Below are 16,223 nucleotides of genomic sequence, written 5' to 3'. Positions count from 1 at the left end.
CACCGTGCTCCTCTTCTCCTGGCGCTGCTGCGTCGCCCACTGCAGCTTCTGTTCCAGCGCAGGGTTGTCCAGCTCCAGGAGGCTGGCGAAGGTCAGGCACTCCAGCGCATATTCGTGGCCTGCGGACCCCCACACCCCTTAGCATTGCCCCCGCCCAGCTCCCCAGCTCGGCAGCGGGGGGCTAGGGGGGACACCGGCAGCTCTGCTCCGCTGTTGGGGACACTCACCTGGCCACAGCAGCGTGTCCTCGCCCAAGCCCACGGCCACGTCCAGGGAGGTGAGCATGGTCTCAGGGGAGCCCTCAAACAGCCTGCCTGGACCCCCATGCAACCCACCGTCATGGGGGGGGGACTGGAGGGTCCCCACAAGGCCTTCCCAGGGTGGGACCTCCCGCCAGCCACCCAGGTCCTGGGTTAGGCGCACTTACCGCAGCCAGCGAGGAAGAGGAGGTCCCCAGAGAAGAGGCAGGGGGGGCCGCCGAAGGGCCTCCCATCCAGCACGTACACCATATGGCCCACGGTGTGGCCAGGCGTGGTGAGTGCCTCGAAGGTCAGGCAGCCCACGCTCACCTTCTCCCTGTCTGCAAGTGGGCTGTGCCGGGCACAGGGGTGCACTGTCAGGGTGCCCCTCCCCAGCACCTAAAAACACCCACCTCCCCATGCAACCCTTCCCTGGTGCACTAGTGTCATGAGCATGCCAGGTCTCTGCCCATGAAGGGGGCAATGTGGTACTTGGGGGATGGACTGTAGGTGGATGGAGCAGACATGCTCCAGTGGTGGTTGGGAGTGAAGCCCCCCCCCCCCCCCCAGATTTACAGGGGTACTTGGGGAGATGCGGGTTGCAGGACTTACTTGGTGAGCTCTGGGATGGCATCGAGAGCGCTGCCGTACACCTTGCAGGAGCTATGCCGCTGGCGGAGTGCTGCGTTCCCCCCGCTGTGGTCCCTGCAGACAGGGAGGTCAGCGTCCCTCAGTGTGTCCCACTCATATCCCCCTGCCACGTGGGGCAGGGCTGGGGGTCACCTCAGCTGGGGCACCCTTCATGACAGCCACCGACACCGCCCCCACCCAGGGCCCCCTCTTGCCCCTTACCAGTGTTTGTGGGTGCAGAATATGGCCTCCAGCATCACCCCCTCTTCTTCAATGGCAGCCTGGGAATGGGGGGGGGCAATGACAGAGGGATTTTTGGGGGGACACAGACCCCAAGTACAAGTCTTTCCCTAAACCTCCCCCCAGCTCCCCAGGCGCTGGATGAGCCCTGCCACCCTCCAACCCTGCCCTGGGCGCTAAGGGCTGCATATTAGGGGCAGATTTACCCCCCTCTGCCCCCCAAAAAGCCAGAGACATGCACCCCCTCACCTGGGGCCACCTGAACACTGGGTCGGGGGGGTGCTGTGAGGGTCTCACCTGCACGGCCAGCGGGTCGGAGGGGTCAACGACAGCCGCCCGGCCGGAGCCAGTGTCAATGACTAGGTAGCTGTAGTTGTTGGAGAGCACAGGAATGGGCAGGATTTTCACCCCTGGGGGGGACGGACAGACGGACAGACAGACAGACATCAGGGCATGACCCCCCCTGCCTGAGAAAGGGAGGAGGGTGGCAGGCAAAACTCCCCACATCTTAAATCAAATTCTCAGTTAAACATGCTTCGGGCAATTTGGCGATGGCAAGCCCTCCCCACCCCAGCGCCAGTGTTGGGGGACATGATGGGGCCACAGTGGGGTGGGCTGGGCAGGACTCACCGGGGAAGCAGCAGGGCTGGGGTGCGGAGTGGCCGTGTGGGTACCGCTCCCGGGCCTTCTTCACCTGCCGCTGGTAGAAGAGGTAGCCCAGCCGCGTGCGGGCATACAGGCTGTACCTGGGGAGGGCAGAGTTAAGCCCCAGCCCTGCCAAGGAGCCCACTTGGGGATGGGGCTGCTGCCAGGCCCAGGACCCCCGCGGGGGACACATACAGGGTCACTTTCCCACACGTGGGGGGCAGAGGTGGCATCCCCCCACCTCCCCTGCCCCAGAACTGCAGCAAGGGCAGAATTGGTTCCCCAGGCAGGTCCCTCCCAGTTGCTCGGGCAGCAAGGACTGGGAGGGGCTTTGCTGCGGGGGTGTCCATCTGTCCGTCCATCTGTCCAGGAGAGCTCTGCTCACTGGGAAGGGCTGGAGCCCCAGGGCTTTGCCTGCAGCAGCACTCCAGCTGCCGGGCATCCCCAGCTGTCCCCCCCGCCCCGAGGGAGCCATGCCCGGGGATGACCCCGCTCCAAGGGCCTGCCCTGGGTGCCACGGTCCTGGGGGAGAGGGAAGCGGGAGCAGAACTGGCCGAGGAAAAGGGAAGCGAGAAATGCCCCCGCGGCACGTGCCACGCAGGGGTGCAACAGACGCAGGCTGGGGGGACCCCCCCCCCCATTTACAGCGTTTCAGGCCTGGGGACGGGGACCGGTGCCATGAAGGATGTGCAAAGCGCCGGGCTGCAAAGCCCACCCCCGGGCCAAGGGCGTCCCCCCGGGTGGTTGCATCCTCCGCGCTAGCACCGGCAGGTACACCGGGGAGGGATCCTGCCGGGAGCCGGGGGTCCCCGGCGTCTGGGGGAGGGGTGCGAGCCCGAAGCCGGGGAGCAGGGCCGCGGCGGGGGTACCGGGGTGGGTTAACGATTAGGCGCGAGGGAAGGAGCCCCGGGGAGGGAGGACGTCAGGTCCGAGGGTGACCGTCACCGAGCTGGGGGCGCCGGCGGCCCATTCCCAGCCCTGCGAAGCCCCGCCGGTACCGGGCTGACACCGCCTGCCCTCGCCCCCCCGGCCCGGGCGGGCTGAGCAGCCGCAGGGGGCTGCCCCCCGCCGCCCGGCCTCCCCGTGCCAGCGGGGCCGGAGCGCACCGGGCTGGCCGCGGTCCCTCCCCGGGGGGGTCCGCACAAGCTGGGGGGGGGGGGACGGGCCCCTCCTCTCTGAGGCAGAACAAAGGCGGGCGGTGGTGGCTCCGTCCCAGCGGGGGGCACCGGAGCGGCAGAGACTCACCCCACGCGGAACAGCAGCGGGCCGGCGAGGGCCATGAGGGCGGCGGCGGCGCGGCGGGCGAGGCGGCAGAGGGGCCGGCAGCGGCGCAGGCAGGCAGCCCCCAGCCCGCGGGCACCGGCCGCCGCCGCCCGCAGCGCGGCCCCGCCATGCTCCGGGCGCCGCCCCCCGTGCCCCGCGGCCATGCCGCCCCGGCCACGCCCCCCCACGAGCGTCACGCCACCGCCCCGGCCACGCCCGTCACGCCGCCGCACCCGGCGCTCCCCCTGCTGGTCACGCCGCGTCACTGCTGCGGCAACCGGGGGGGGGGAACCGACCGCGTCACCGGCGGAGAGGAGGGGATTCCCCCCCCCCCATAGCCGCAGAGGGTGTCCCCCCCCGGCTGACGTCACTGTGTGGAGAAGGGGATCCCTGAGTGACGTCAGAGCCGGCAGGAAGGGTGCCCCGGGGGGGGCGGCTGGGGCCTCGTTCGGCGGGCGGGGGTCGGGGGGGTCCGTCCCGGGGAGCAGCGGGAGGGGGAGCGCGCCCCGGGCTCACCCGCCCGCCCCGGGGCGCAGCGGCGCGGAGCCGCCGCGGGGCGGCGCTGCCGACAGGCGGGCGGAGGGGGCGGGCGGTGCCTTCCCCCGCCCCGGCCGCCCTGTCCCGGCTCGTCGCGGCCGGAGCCCGGCGGAGCAGCGCGCAGCAGGTAGGGCCGCCCGGCTCCGCTGCGCACCCCCCGCCACTCCCGGTTCCCGCGTGGAGCCGCTGACAAGGGTGGGGCACGGAGACACCCCCCCCCCGCTCGGCGGTCCCCCCCCCGTTCCGCCGACTCCCCCCCGCCCGGTTCTCCCCGCCCTCACCCCCCCCAACCCCCCTGTCCCGGCCGCCTCCGGTGCCACAGCCGGCGGGGGGGGTGTCCCAGCGCTGGACCGGGCGTCCCGGCGGGCGGCGGGGACCGGGCGAGGGCGGGTGGCGGGTCCCCGAGCCGCGGGGACGCGCTGCGACCCCCCCGCACCCCCATCCCCGGGGTGGGTGGGGGCACTTCGGGTCGAGGTCCGGCGCGGCGTGGGGAGCGGAGACGAAGCGGCGTCCCGCGGGCAGGGATGCGGGGGGACAGGACCCCCACGGGTGGGACCCCGCTGTAGGGCTGGTGCTGTTTTCCGGACACCATGGAATCGCGTGGGGGGGAATTGGGACTCGGTGTGGGGTGGTCGGGGGGGGGGTACCGTCCTTTGTGCTGTGGAGGGTGTCCCCACGGACCCCCGTGGGATGTCTCAGGAGGTAAGGACACGGGTCTGTGCCTGGCAGGGTGTGGGGTGGCACCGTGGGGGGTGTGTGGGGACCTGGGCTGGGGCACAGGAGGGCACCTCTGTTACACACCCGTGTCCCGCGGGAGGAGGCTCAGGGAGTCGGGGGCAGAGAGGCAGTGGCCGTGCTGAGGTCTTGCAAACTCGTGCCCTGTGTGAGTGGTGTGGGGGCAGGCAGCAGGGTGGGGCAGTGGGGGAACCCTGCCTGTGTGGGCCGTGCTGACCCCCCGCCGGCATGAGCCCTGCTGAGCTGGGCTGGGCTGAGCCAGGCCAAGTTGTGTTGCGCTGGGTTGGGTTGTGCCGTGCCGTACCAAGCCGTACTGTGCCGTACCAAGCCGTGCCTTACCAAGCTGTGCTATACTGGTGGGAGCTTCCAGGCTCTTCCAGGAAGTCAGATACTCTCCCAGGCAGCCTCAACGTGGGGAGCCATGGGGAAAGTGGGGAGCCCTGGACCCCACCCCAAACCCTGTCCCCTGCAAGGTGGCCCTTGGCGCCCCAGAGTCCCCGTGGAGCTGGTGGCAGGGGCCTGAGCCTGGCAGGAACGCCAGGGTGGCTGGTGGGGACACTGCCCGGTGCCACCTGTGGGGCTGTGCTGGGGGTGATGGCTGCCTGCACCCCAGGTCCCCGCCATGTACGCCTTATCTGTGCTGAGTCACGGTGCCAGTGCAAAGCAGCGCCCTGTCCCTGGGGATGGCACGTCATGCTGGGGCCACTGAGCCGGCCTGGGTGGCCTCGTGGCTGGTGACCTCTGGTTTCAGGGCCCCGCTGTGCCGCGGCCCCGGCAGGGTGCAGGGTACCGCCTGCCTCCCTGGGTGCGGTGGCCGCAGGGACTCGTCAGGCTGGTTCCTTCCCCGTGGCTACTCTGCCGGGGGGGGGACAGGAGAGGCTGGGGCAGCTGGCAGACCCCTACCATGGGGTGCTGGCCATGGGCACAGGGTGGGACCCCCGATGACCACGTGCTGGCTGGATACACCCCGCTTTCCCCAGACGCCTGGGTTGCCTCCTGGGGACACTGGTCCCCCCTAACTGGGTGCCAGTCACAGGGGTTTTCCTGGGGTCAGGCTCCTATTTTGGGCCTTTCCGTGGTCCCGCGGCTGAGGCGGTGCTGGGGGGGACCGGGTGCTTTATGGGAAACTGCAGAGCAGTGAAAGTGAAACTTCCCGGCCGGGTGGTCACTGCCACACTGGTTATTTTCGGCACCACTGTCATCGCGATGGCGAAGGGCGGTGTGGCCATGGCAGCTCTGCTGCGGCTGGGACAGACAGACGTCGGGAGGGGTGGAGGGACAGTCGCTGAGCTGCTCCCCCCAGCCTGGCATGGCTTGGCTTGCCCGGGTGTGTCCCCCCAGCACCGCTAGCCGCCCAGCCCCGCCATGGAAGCGCTGGCGTCATGCTGGAGGAAGTGCCCGGTCTCCTCCCAGCCCAGTCCCGGCTGGGATCAGATCCTGGTCCCTCCCCGGGGACGGTCCTGGGGTCACGTCACCGCTGCAGGCAGGGAGGACATGGGGGGTCCTGGCACCTGCCTGGGACTCGGGGTGGGCATCCCCCGGTGCCAGCGCTGGGGGAGTGGCAGGCGGGTGAAGGCCTGGCACCGGCTCCTGGCAGCGCCGTTGTTTTCCTGGCCTTGGAGATCCTGCCTTCCTCCTCCTCCTGGGGCCAAGCCCGGCGGCTGGCCCTGGGCCCGGGCTGGCTGCTCGTGGCTGCTGGGGGCTCTGCGAGGGGGCCTGGCTTGGCTGGGGAGGGGAGCGCAGCCCCGGGGGGGTCCTGGGCTCCCCTCCCGGGGGACACATCCGCCTCCCTCTGAGCCGACGCGGGTGGCACTCGTCCCTATAACTCCCCTGGGGGGACTCAGGAGTTCTGGAGCCCCTGCGTGATTCACTGGGCTGCTGGGTGGGGGGCACTCCCGAAATAGGAGGGGGGCAGTGGGGTCTGCATGGCTATGATCAGGATGAGGCCTTGTGTTTCCATCCCAGGCATCGGGCAGGGTGATGCCCTTTGTCCCCAGGGCAGTGCCACCAGGAGTCGAAGACCAGGCAGGGTGTGTGTGTGTGGGGGGGTGCTCCCTGCCCCTGGGCCATGGCAGGGTGGGCTCCAGAGGCCAGAGAGGTCACGTCCCCACCAGAGAGGTCACGTCCGCGTTGCGGCTTGAGTCAGTGCGTGGCTGTGCCCTGCCTGTGGCTGGCCACTGACGCAGGTGCCGGGGACTCAGGGCACAGGAATGTGGGTGGCCCTGGCCGAGGGACAATGGGGATGTCCCTTGCCTCTCATTGACCTGCTGGCATTGAGGCCTGCTTGTCCTTATTAATTAGAAGCCGCTATTAAAGTGGGAGGGGGAGGTTTTGTGGCTCCACTGTCCCCTGTGTCCCTGCACCTGCGGCTCTGCTCGCCGGGGACACGTCCTGCCTGGGGAAGGGGACCTGCGCTGACACCTCCCATCTTCTCTCCCCTCCAGGTGCCCGTGGGAGCCACAGAGAGCCGGCATGGCGCAGCCCAACGCGCCCCCTCCCTACGATGACAAGAACCCCCTCTACCCCCCACCCCCCGGGGTCTACCCCCAGCCCACCCACTATGCTGGGGGGTACCCGCAGCCTGGGGGATACCCTGTAGCAGGGGGATATGCGCAGCCCGGGGGATACCCTGCAGCAGGGGGGTACGTGCAGCCAGGGGGGTACCCCCAGCCGGGGATGGCCATGCCCACCATGCCTATTCGGTTCGGTAAGTGGGGGCATCTTGGGTTTTTTTTTTGGGGGGGCACTAGAAACAGGGGTGCTGTGGGGGGCTGTGCAGCCCACCCTGGTGCTGAGGGGTGTCCCCCACTGCAGGTGACGATGGCATTGGGGACAGCTCCCCCCTCCAATCAGCCGACTGGGACAACAGGAAAATCCGGCACACCTTCATCCGCAAGGCAAGTCCCGGAGGGCTGGGGGCACCCATCAGGGTGGGGAGGCACCTGTCGGGGTGGGGGCCCAGGTGCTGACCCCCCCTGTCTCTCGCAGGTCTACGCCATCATCTCCCTGCAGCTGCTGGTGACAGTGGGAATCATTGCCGTGTTCACCTTTGTGTGAGTGGAGTGTCCCTCTTTAGACTTGCCCCAAAAAAGTGGGGAGCCTGGCCCTGTGTCCCCTGGGGGGGATGTCCCGAGGGGACAGTAGTTGCTGTCTGCCCTCCCTCATGCTCATCCCTCCTGTCCCACAGGTCCCCCGTCCGCTCCTTTGTCCAGAGAAACGTTGCCATCTACTACGCCTCGTAGTGAGTAGGGGGTCTGCTGGCTTGCACCCCCCCCGGGGTGCCCTCCAGCAGGTGGCACCCCACGATTGCAGTCTCCCAGCCCGGGGGGGGTCCTGGTGGGGGGGTCACAGGGCTGACACCCACTGTCTCTCTCTGCAGTGCCGTGTTCCTGGTGACCTACCTGGTGCTGGCCTGCTGCCAGGGTCCCCGGTGAGTCGCTGGTGGCTGGGACCCCTGGGGTGGGGGTTGTGGATATGGTGTTGGGGGGGTCTCCAGGGCATCAGGATGGGGGGTCCCTGCCTGGGGCTGCCTCTGGGCAGTGGGGAGCAGGGGGACGTGACATGGCCGCTGTCACCAGCTCACCTCTCTCCCCCTGTTTTGTCCCCAGGAGACGCTTCCCCTGGAACATCATCCTGCTGAGCATCTTCGTGAGTGGGGTGGGGCCAGTGGGGGGGGCCTGGTGGTGCCCCCATGGCACCCCAGCTCCCCAGGCGGGCTAGGACGGATAGGGGGACGCTTGGGCATGTGGGGGGCATCCAGGAACTGCTGCCCTGCTGAGCCCACCCTTCTCTCCTGCAGACGCTGGCCATGGGATTGATGACGGGGACGATTGCCAGGTATGCCCCAGGGACCCCGTGGTGACAGGAGCTGGGGTCCCTCCTGTCCCCCGCCACAGGCTGGCTCAAATGAGAAGCTGCTGGGAGCCAGGGGACACCCTGGGCTTGGGGATAGCGGGGTCCCTGCCCAGGACTGGGGCCATGAGGGGTCACCAACACTCCCATGGCAGGGGGATGCTGAAGCGTGGGGTGACTCTGGTGTCCCCTCCATCTGCAGCATGTACAGGACCAACGCCGTCCTGATCGCCATGCTCATCACCGCCATCGTGGCAATCATTGTCACCATCTTCTGCTTCCAGACCAAGGCAAGGAGGGGGATGTGCCCTGCCCTGCCCAGGGCGGGTCAGGCATGGGGAGCCAGGCAGTGGGGACACTCCGGGTTCTCCCGTGACATTATTTGTGTGTCCACGGCAGGTTGATTTTACATCATGTCCGGGGCTTTTCTGCGTGCTGGGCATCGTGGTCATGGTGACCGGGATCGTCACCGCCATCGTCCTCTCCTTTAAATATGTGAGTGGGGGGGACAGAGGGGCTGTGGGGTGCGGTGCCGTGGTTGTCCCCGGTTGGGTGTCCCCGGGGCTGGTATGGGCAGGGGGGTTTGGGTGGTCCCCCTTTGCCTGGGAAGCAGGGTGTGGTGCCGGCCACGGCAGAGGCAGCTTGCCCGCAGGGAAAGGGTGCGTCGGCGTCAGCGGCATCTCCTTGGGAGCCGGGTGTGGGTAGGACCTGCCCTGCCTTGCCTGCTGCCTGGCAGCACCTAGCTCACCCTGCCTGTGTCCCCTTCCTCATGCAGGTCCCCTGGCTCCATATGCTGTATGCGGCCATCGGTGCCATCGTCTTCACTCTGGTGAGCTGATGGCTGGGGTGGGCAGAGGGTGTCAGGCAGGGACCTGGGGGGGGCAACCCCCCATCGGTCCCTGCCTGATACCCTCTTCCCCCCAGTTCCTTGCCTATGACACCCAACTTGTGCTGGGGAACAGGAAGAACACACTGAGCCCCGAGGAGTATGTCTATGGCGCCCTCACCATCTACACTGACATCATCTACATCTTCACCTTCATCCTGCAGATCGTGGGCCGGGATTAGTCCCGGGACCCCTCCTGTCCCCCCCCTGCTGCCCCTCACCCCCTCCTCTGGCCTCTGTACAGGCCACAGCCACTTACCATGACTCCTAACGCTTAGGCATCCCTACCTGTAGGCTGCTAAGGAAAGGGCTTCCCTTTGATCACCCCCCACAAGGCTCCAAGGGTGGTGGTGGGGGACCAGCTGCCGGTGTTTGGGCAGTGCCCAGCCTTGGCACTGCTCATTGAGGCTGTGCCGGCGGTTCCAAGCTGGCAGTGGAGCGCCACGGTCTGGCCTGGGCGCAGGGAGCTGGCAGCGGCTGCTGGGATCGTGTTGGGATTTTTTTGGCAGAGCCCAGTTGGTGTCATTCACTCAGTGCCTTAAACGCGGCTCCGGCCATGGCCCCCTCCCCAAGCTGGGGTGGTGCCTGGTGCAGGCGGGGGCCACCTGGGGCCCCCATGGTGGGACTCATGGCAGAGCTTGTGTCGTAGAGGCCCCGCAGCCACAGAAGCGGGCAAAGTTGCACTTGCTAAATAAAACACTTTAATTTTCCAGACAGTCCCAGTCTTAATGGTGTGGCGACTCCCCCAAAAAAACTGTGGGCAGCCTCAGCGGGGGCTGCGGCCTGGGACAGTGCAAACCCTGCTTTGAAGCAGAAAAGCCAAGGTTGAGCTGCTCCAGGCCTGGCCTCCCCCGCAGCCCGTACTCCCCCCGTCCTTGTGGGCAGGATCCCAGCTGTGGAGCAGCTGGGCCCCCCCTGCTGTGGGGGCAGGCAAAACCTGGGCCTGAGCGCTGAGCGTGCGGCTTCAGTGGCACTGAGCTGTTCCACTCACCAGGGACGAGGTTTATTTGTCCCCATCCAGCCCCACGACCGCCCCACAGGGCCAACATCCCCTCAGCCGATCCCTTTGGGGTGCCACAGTGCCAGGCTGGGGGCGGGATGGAGCCCGGCTATGCGCCCCTTGATACCCTCTTGTATCGCTCCGTCTCGTAGTCGCCTTGGTTGGCTTCCATCATCTTCCGGCGGATTTTGAGCTGCTCCAGACGGTTTTTGTCCACTTCCCGCTTGACCAGGAGGAAGAGGATGATGCCGGAGGGCAACCCGATGGCCCTGCAGGACAGCCGGCAGGCGGGAGATGGAGAGGGCTGGTGGGGAAACAAGGGCCCTGGGCCACCCTGGGGCGGCACAGACACCCCCCGGGGACCCCCCCCGTCCCACTCCAGGCCCCGCAGAGCAGCAGAGCCTCCCGGTGCCGAGCCTCTCCCCTGCCCCAGCCACTCACCAGGCCACCCCCACTGGCTTCATCGGGTTCTTGCCCTTCTTGCGCGTGGGGATGTACTCCACCCCCTCGGGGAGCCCCCCACTGCCGGGCTTCGGGCCGGCCTGTGGCCCTGCCGGCCGATGGCAGCTCTGCCCGAGGAGCCGTGTGCCTGGGGGGGCCAGCCGCCCCCAGGGCCTGGCGGGACCCACTGCCGGTCCTGCTGCTGCCAGTAGCCCTGTGGGGAGAGGGACGTTAGGGAGGGGCAGCCGCGGGGCAGCGTGCGGGGGGCACAGCCCGAGTCGCCTGAGGCTCCTGCCATGCCATGCTCTGCCCCTGCCCCGGCGGCAGGGGGCGCTCTGCCCCTGCCCCTGCCCCGGCGGCAGGGGGCGCTCGGAGGCGGGGCTTTGAGCCGCGTGGGGCGGGTCCAAAGGCCGAGGGGCGGGTCCAAGCACGCCAGGGGCGTGGCTCTAAGACCTCTCCTCAGCTGGGCGGGGCGGGGCCGAGGCCCTGCGGTCCAGGCCTGGGCGCGTCCTGGGGAGGGCGTCAGAGGCCGCGGGGCCGTGTGGTGAGGGTGGCGGCGGGATGCTACCGGTCCCCCCCGCCCCGGGGCCGCCCCCTCCGCCCGCCCGCCGTTACCCCGCAGTCCACCGAGCGCCGCCGCCATGGTGGGTCGTGCCGCTGTGCAGTAGCCCCGCTGCATGCCGGGAGCTGCAGTCCGCCGCGCGGGGGCTGCCGGGAGGCGACGCTTCCCGGGTGGCGCGCGAGAAACTACAGCTCCCAGAGCGCACCGCGCGGAGCGGGGTCGACCTATCCTGCTGGCGGAAGGGGCGGGGTCCGGTGAGGACGCGGGGCGGGGTTGGCTGAGGCGGGAGGCCGGCGGGAGGAGAGGGGGGCGGGATTGGGGGGGCGGGGCGAACGGCGGAAGCGGCGGCGGCGGGGTGGGGTGCGCGGGCAGGCCGGCATGGAGCCCGCCGAGGGCCCGGGGGCGCTGGGCTTCCACGGCGACGAGGAGATCATCGAGGTGGTGGAGCTGGGCCCGCCCGGGCCGGGTGAGACGGGGTGCCCCGCGCCGCGCACCGGGCAGAGCCTGCGGGGGCTCCGGCCTCCTCCTGGGGCACCGGGCCCGCTCCGTCCCCACCCCAGCGCCCGGCCCGACCCAGCCCGGCCCGTTCCCCCACTCCGGGCCTGCGGCCTCTCCCCGCGTCGCGCTCCGCTCCCTTCTGCTCCGGGTCTCCCGGTCGCGGTGGCATTGGGATCGCGCGTCCTTCCCGCTGCTCCGTCCCCCGGGGACCCCCGAGGTCCCCCCGAGCCCGCAGCCGCCTGCTGTGGAAGGGCCGAGCCGGGCAGGCTGCAACCGCTTCCTGACCTTCGCCCTCTGCAGATGACCTAGCCGACGAGATGGAGGACGTGGACTTTGACGACGAGGGGGCAGAAGATCCCGACGCTGAGGCTTGGGAGACGGAGGACGACGAGGGGGTGGAGGACGGCATGGAGGCGCAGGATGACAGTGAGGTCACGTTCTCCCTCCACACGGGTGAGTGGTGGGCACCGGCAGCGGCAGCTGGGGCCCCCCTCCGGACCTGCTCCCACCTTGGCTTTCCCCAGAGTAAGGGGGTGCAGCAGGTCCTTGCCAGGCTGCTGTCTCCCAGAGGTTCTTGGGACAGCCGTCACGACTCAGGGCTGCCTTGGGCTGTGCTCGTTTCTACCTTACACTCCTGTAGAGAAGCCCTTCGAGCCTCCTACCATGGTGGCTCACCCAGAGCTCAGCAGACAGCCCGTGCTGCTCTTCCCTCATGGGAAGAATAGATTCCTACTGGTTTGGGTTGGGAGTTCAGCTCGCTGACATCCTGCCCAGACCTGGCGCTGTGTTGGGTTTGGATCCCCTGGGAACGTTGGGTGGGGTGTGAGCGGCGTCTGAGCCATGTAGCCTCTTTTTACTCTTGTGTGAAGCTTCTGTTTTTTGCGTGAGCCTCGACCCCAAGACCAACACGCTGGCGGTGACGGGCGGAGAGGACGACAAGGCCTTTGTGTGGCGTGTGAGCGACGGAGAGCTCCTGTTCGAATGCTCAGGTGAGGTGCTTGAGGCTGTCCGAGTGAGCGGCCGTGTCCCTTCCCAGCCACGTCTCTCTGGACATGCTCTTCCCCAGCTGATGTTCTGCTGCAGCCGGGCTCATGACTGTCCTCTGTGGCTTGGCCTGAGCAGTCTCTGTCCTCTGACGTCTTTAGGACACAAGGACTCGGTCACCTGTGCTGGCTTCAGTCATGACTCCACGTTTGTAGCCACGGGTGACATGTCTGGGCTTATCAAAGTGTGGCGGGTGGATGCCAAGGAAGAAGTGTGGTCCTTCGAGGTGGGGGACTTGGAGGTGAGCAGTGGGACCCCTGATGATGTGGGGAGCTCGTGGTCTGGCAGCTGGGGCTCAAGATGGGTGGCGGGGGGGATGCCACCTCCATGATGCTGCCTGTCCCTCTCTCTGCCCAGTGGATGGAGTGGCACCCTCAAGCCCACGTCCTTCTGGCGGGCACAGCTGATGGCAACTCCTGGATGTGGAAGATCCCCAGCGGAGACTGCAAAACCTTCCAGGGCCCTGCGTGCCCGGCCACATGTGGGAGGATCCTGCCTGATGGTGAGGCACAGGGGCTGTCCGGGGTGGGGAATGTCACCAGCTCTGTGACAGATCTCGCTGCCACCATCTGCCCTCCTGCTTCTGCCAGTCTGTGCTGAGCAGGAGGCGGAGGGATGAGGGGAGCTCTGGCTCTATCCGCTGGCTGTCTCACCCAGGGAAGCGAGCAGTGGTGGGGTATGAGGACGGGACCATGCGCATCTGGGACCTGAAGCAGGGAACCTCGCTGCATGTCCTGAAAGGTAGGGAAGAGGTTAATCACTGTGGTGCTCCCTAATTGAGGAATGGCCCTTTCCAGTGGTCTCTGACCACTGCCTGGGTGGAGAGGTTGCACCCTCCAAGGCCAGGGGCTGCCGGAGGGAGCCTGGTGCTGGGTTTCCTTCTCCCCGCAGGTGGCTGCTCCTTGCCACCGGGATGCTGGCAGAGCTGGGCTAGGTGGAGGCTGAAGGAGGGTGGGTTTCGAGGCCCACTGGGTCTCCACGGGGAGGATGTGTGGAGCTCATGCCTCTCCTGCTCGCCCCCCCAGGCCAGGATGGCCACCAGGACCCCTTGACGTGTGTGGCCAGCAACCAGGATGGCAGTTTGATCATGACGGGCTCTGTGGACTGTCACGCCAAGCTGGTCAACTCCGCCACGGGCAAGGTGGGTTCGTGTGGCTGGGGACAGAGCCAGGAGCCCTGGGGGACCAGCCTCCCAAGCCCCTGTCCTGGGCCATGGGCCAGGCCGGTGTCTCCGGGTGGTTCAGGACGCTGCCGGTCCCGAGCAGCCTGTGGTCGCCACCGGCAGCCAGCAGGAGGCGCCCTTGGCCAATACAACTGCTTCCTCGCAGCTACTAGTGGGACCCATAGCTGGGTGGTCCGCGGGGCTCCTAGAAGGAAGTTTCCCCCTTGTTTGCTCCGTGGAGCTGAGGTTTTGGGGTCGGGCCTTGGTGTCCAGGGGGTATAGGCTCGATCCCAGGTAAGGAAAGGGACCTCGGTGTGACTGGGGCTCCCATTCCCCTCCCCTCGGGGACTAGTCAGCTTCCCTCCACCCAGGTGGTGTGCATGTTCAAGATGGAGAGCATGGCCCCCAAGGCCCCCGCCAGCGAGGGCGAGGAGGCAGAGTCCAACTCGGTGGAGTCGCTCGGCTTCTGTAACGTGTGAGTGTGGGGACAGCCCCTCTTCAGTGCTAGGTCTTAACAAGGGTTGTGACGAACAGATCCATTTCCATCCCTCGTGCTCATTCTGCTGCGTTTCTCTCACTTCCATCCTCGCCAGCTGGCTGTGGAGATCCCGGGTCACTTGGGTGTGACAGAGAGGACAAGGGACACCAGCTGCTCAGTCCTCCCCCCAACCTGTTGGGTTTCTGGGCTAGCCTGATGGACCACTGTTTGGCTGGGATACCCTCCAAACACAGCTGCTGGGGATCTTTCCTACCAGGACATTGTCTTCTCCCTCATGAACGTCGGGGTGGTTGCTGACTCTTGCTGTCCTGTTGGGTTTCCTGATTGGGGTTTTCTATGACTCTGGCCATTGGGTTGTCCCTCATCTTCTCGATACGCTGTAGCACTCAGCATAGGGTTTGCCTTCAACCTTGATCCTTCACGTGCTTCCGTCCCTGCTTCCCCCGGGCCCACGTTAACGCCTGTTCCCCTCTCTACAGGATGCCACTGGCCGCAGTGGGCTACCTGGATGGCACGCTGGCTATCTATGACCTCTCCACACAGAGCTTGAGGCATAAGTGCCAACACGAGGTACTTTCCTGCCCCCTCTCCCTAGGCCTGGGGGGGGTTCTTTGGGCCTGTTCGAGACCTCCATTGGAGCCCAGGGGCTTTCCTGGGGGCCAGTTCCCAATTTGTGCTTCTCCCTCAGCCCCTCGGGCTTCCTCAAAGGCAGCCGCAGTCCCTGCACAGAGGATGTGCCCCATAGCTTGGCCCTGGGGCTCTCCTGTCTGTGGGGATGGTAGACAACACTGCAAGGGGGGGGGAATGTGGGGGGAGCTGAGACTTGCTGGGGGGGCCCAGTGCTCACCCTGTGGCCTCCCCGTGCCTCAGTCGGGGATTGTGCAGTTGCTGTGGGAGGAGAGCTCGGCCGTGGTGTACACCTGCAGCCTGGACGGGGCCGTGCGGCTCTGGGATGCCCGCTCAGGGAAGATGATCAGCGAGTATCGAGGGCACTCGGCTGAAATCCTCGACTTCGCCGTCAACAAGTGAGCAGGGAACCCCTAGACCCCTTCCTTGACGGGTGGAGGGAGCAGGGGTGGCAGGGGCTTCCAGCTTCAGGAACTTGAATCATGAGCTGTCTCTCCTTTGGGTGTCCCTGGGGTCTGGTCCCAAGGGGTGAGGACAGCCCCAGGTCTATGCTGAGACTTGAGGGTCTCAAGGGGGAGTGGGGCAGATCATAGCTAGGCCAGGGGTGTTGATGAGGGATGCCCAAAGCCCCCAGCCCCATCTCTGAGCCCTGTCTCCCCCCAGGGATGCCTCCATTGTGGTGACGACCTCCGGCGACCACCAAGCCAAAGTGTTCTGTGTCCAGCGCCCTGATCGCTAGGAACTGTGCTGAGGGATGGTGTCCTGGCTCTGCCAGGTGGCTCATGTATAGAGGGATGAAGGAGATAGGTTTCACCACCCTTCTCCAGTGCGTGCTTTGTAATTTTCCAGCCTGCCCCGCTTTGCCCTCGCCCTCTGGGGGTCAAGCCTGGGGTTTTGTATGACAATGTCTTTTAATTATATAAATTATTTCACTTAACTGGATGCCATCCACTCTGCTTGTTGGGGGGAAGAGGACCTGGGGAGCTGCGCTCCCTTCCTCCTCAGGGATCTCCCCAGCATCCAACCATGGCCTGAGGATCAATGGCAGACGGTTTTATGCTGGCCTGGGTGGAGGCAGAGACCCCCATCCTAGCTCTCCCTGTTTAGGGGGAATGAGGGGGTCAGGGTAGGAGGGAAGAGAGCAGATTGCTAGCTGAGGGTAGGAGAACCCTGCTCTGTGCAGCCCAGGAGTTCCCTAACACACCAGGCTACTCGCTCCTAGACCTGGGCACAGCACCCCCCCCTTCAGCCCCCAAGATGGAAAGCACGAGTAATTTGCTCGGGGATACAGTAATTATCCCCCTTGCGCCCGTGACTCCAAACAACCCTTCCAGGGCAAGACCACATGCATTGACAAGCCAAA

General features: G+C 66.9%; 3 protein-coding genes across 3 annotated transcripts in view; 2 read left to right on the top strand and 1 right to left on the bottom strand.

The window, feature by feature from the left end:
• The window catches only part of PNKD (PNKD metallo-beta-lactamase domain containing), an 11,810-nt gene extending 699 nt beyond the window's left edge, over window positions 1-11,111 (bottom strand). The window contains exons 1-10 of the mRNA XM_059820525.1: window positions 11,084-11,111; window positions 10,469-10,616; window positions 10,168-10,296; window positions 1,740-1,855; window positions 1,407-1,519; window positions 1,092-1,150; window positions 852-944; window positions 428-591; window positions 228-314; window positions 4-119 (exon numbers count right to left, since the gene is read on the bottom strand). Of these exons, the coding sequence (XP_059676508.1) occupies window positions 4-119; window positions 228-314; window positions 428-591; window positions 852-944; window positions 1,092-1,150; window positions 1,407-1,519; window positions 1,740-1,855; window positions 10,168-10,296; window positions 10,469-10,616; window positions 11,084-11,111 (1,053 nt within the window). The remainder of the gene's footprint in view (window positions 1-3; window positions 120-227; window positions 315-427; window positions 592-851; window positions 945-1,091; window positions 1,151-1,406; window positions 1,520-1,739; window positions 1,856-10,167; window positions 10,297-10,468; window positions 10,617-11,083) is intronic.
• Window positions 6,762-10,125, top strand: TMBIM1 (transmembrane BAX inhibitor motif containing 1). The gene is made up of 11 exons (XM_059820091.1): window positions 6,762-6,996; window positions 7,104-7,186; window positions 7,278-7,342; window positions 7,477-7,530; window positions 7,669-7,719; window positions 7,898-7,937; window positions 8,089-8,126; window positions 8,344-8,431; window positions 8,541-8,636; window positions 8,917-8,970; window positions 9,066-10,125. Exons 1-11 carry the CDS (start codon window positions 6,762-6,764, stop codon window positions 9,207-9,209), a joined length of 948 nt encoding a protein of 315 aa, XP_059676074.1. The 3' UTR covers window positions 9,210-10,125.
• Window positions 11,112-11,408: 297 nt separating the features above from the next.
• On the top strand, window positions 11,409-16,202 carry AAMP (angio associated migratory cell protein). Its single transcript, XM_059820106.1, has 11 exons — window positions 11,409-11,496; window positions 11,829-11,981; window positions 12,398-12,517; window positions 12,674-12,813; window positions 12,930-13,074; window positions 13,230-13,313; window positions 13,598-13,713; window positions 14,106-14,209; window positions 14,713-14,803; window positions 15,104-15,258; window positions 15,524-16,202. The coding sequence occupies exons 1-11, from the start codon at window positions 11,409-11,411 to the stop codon at window positions 15,597-15,599; spliced, it is 1,272 nt and encodes a 423-aa protein (XP_059676089.1). The 3' UTR covers window positions 15,600-16,202.
• Window positions 16,203-16,223: the final 21 nt, after the last annotated feature.

Source organism: Gavia stellata, chromosome 8, assembly GCF_030936135.1.
Source record: "Gavia stellata isolate bGavSte3 chromosome 8, bGavSte3.hap2, whole genome shotgun sequence".
Lineage (NCBI taxonomy): Eukaryota > Metazoa > Chordata > Aves > Gaviiformes > Gaviidae > Gavia > Gavia stellata.
Note: the sequence above shows the minus strand (reverse complement) of the source record. Positions and strands in the feature narration are given on the sequence as shown.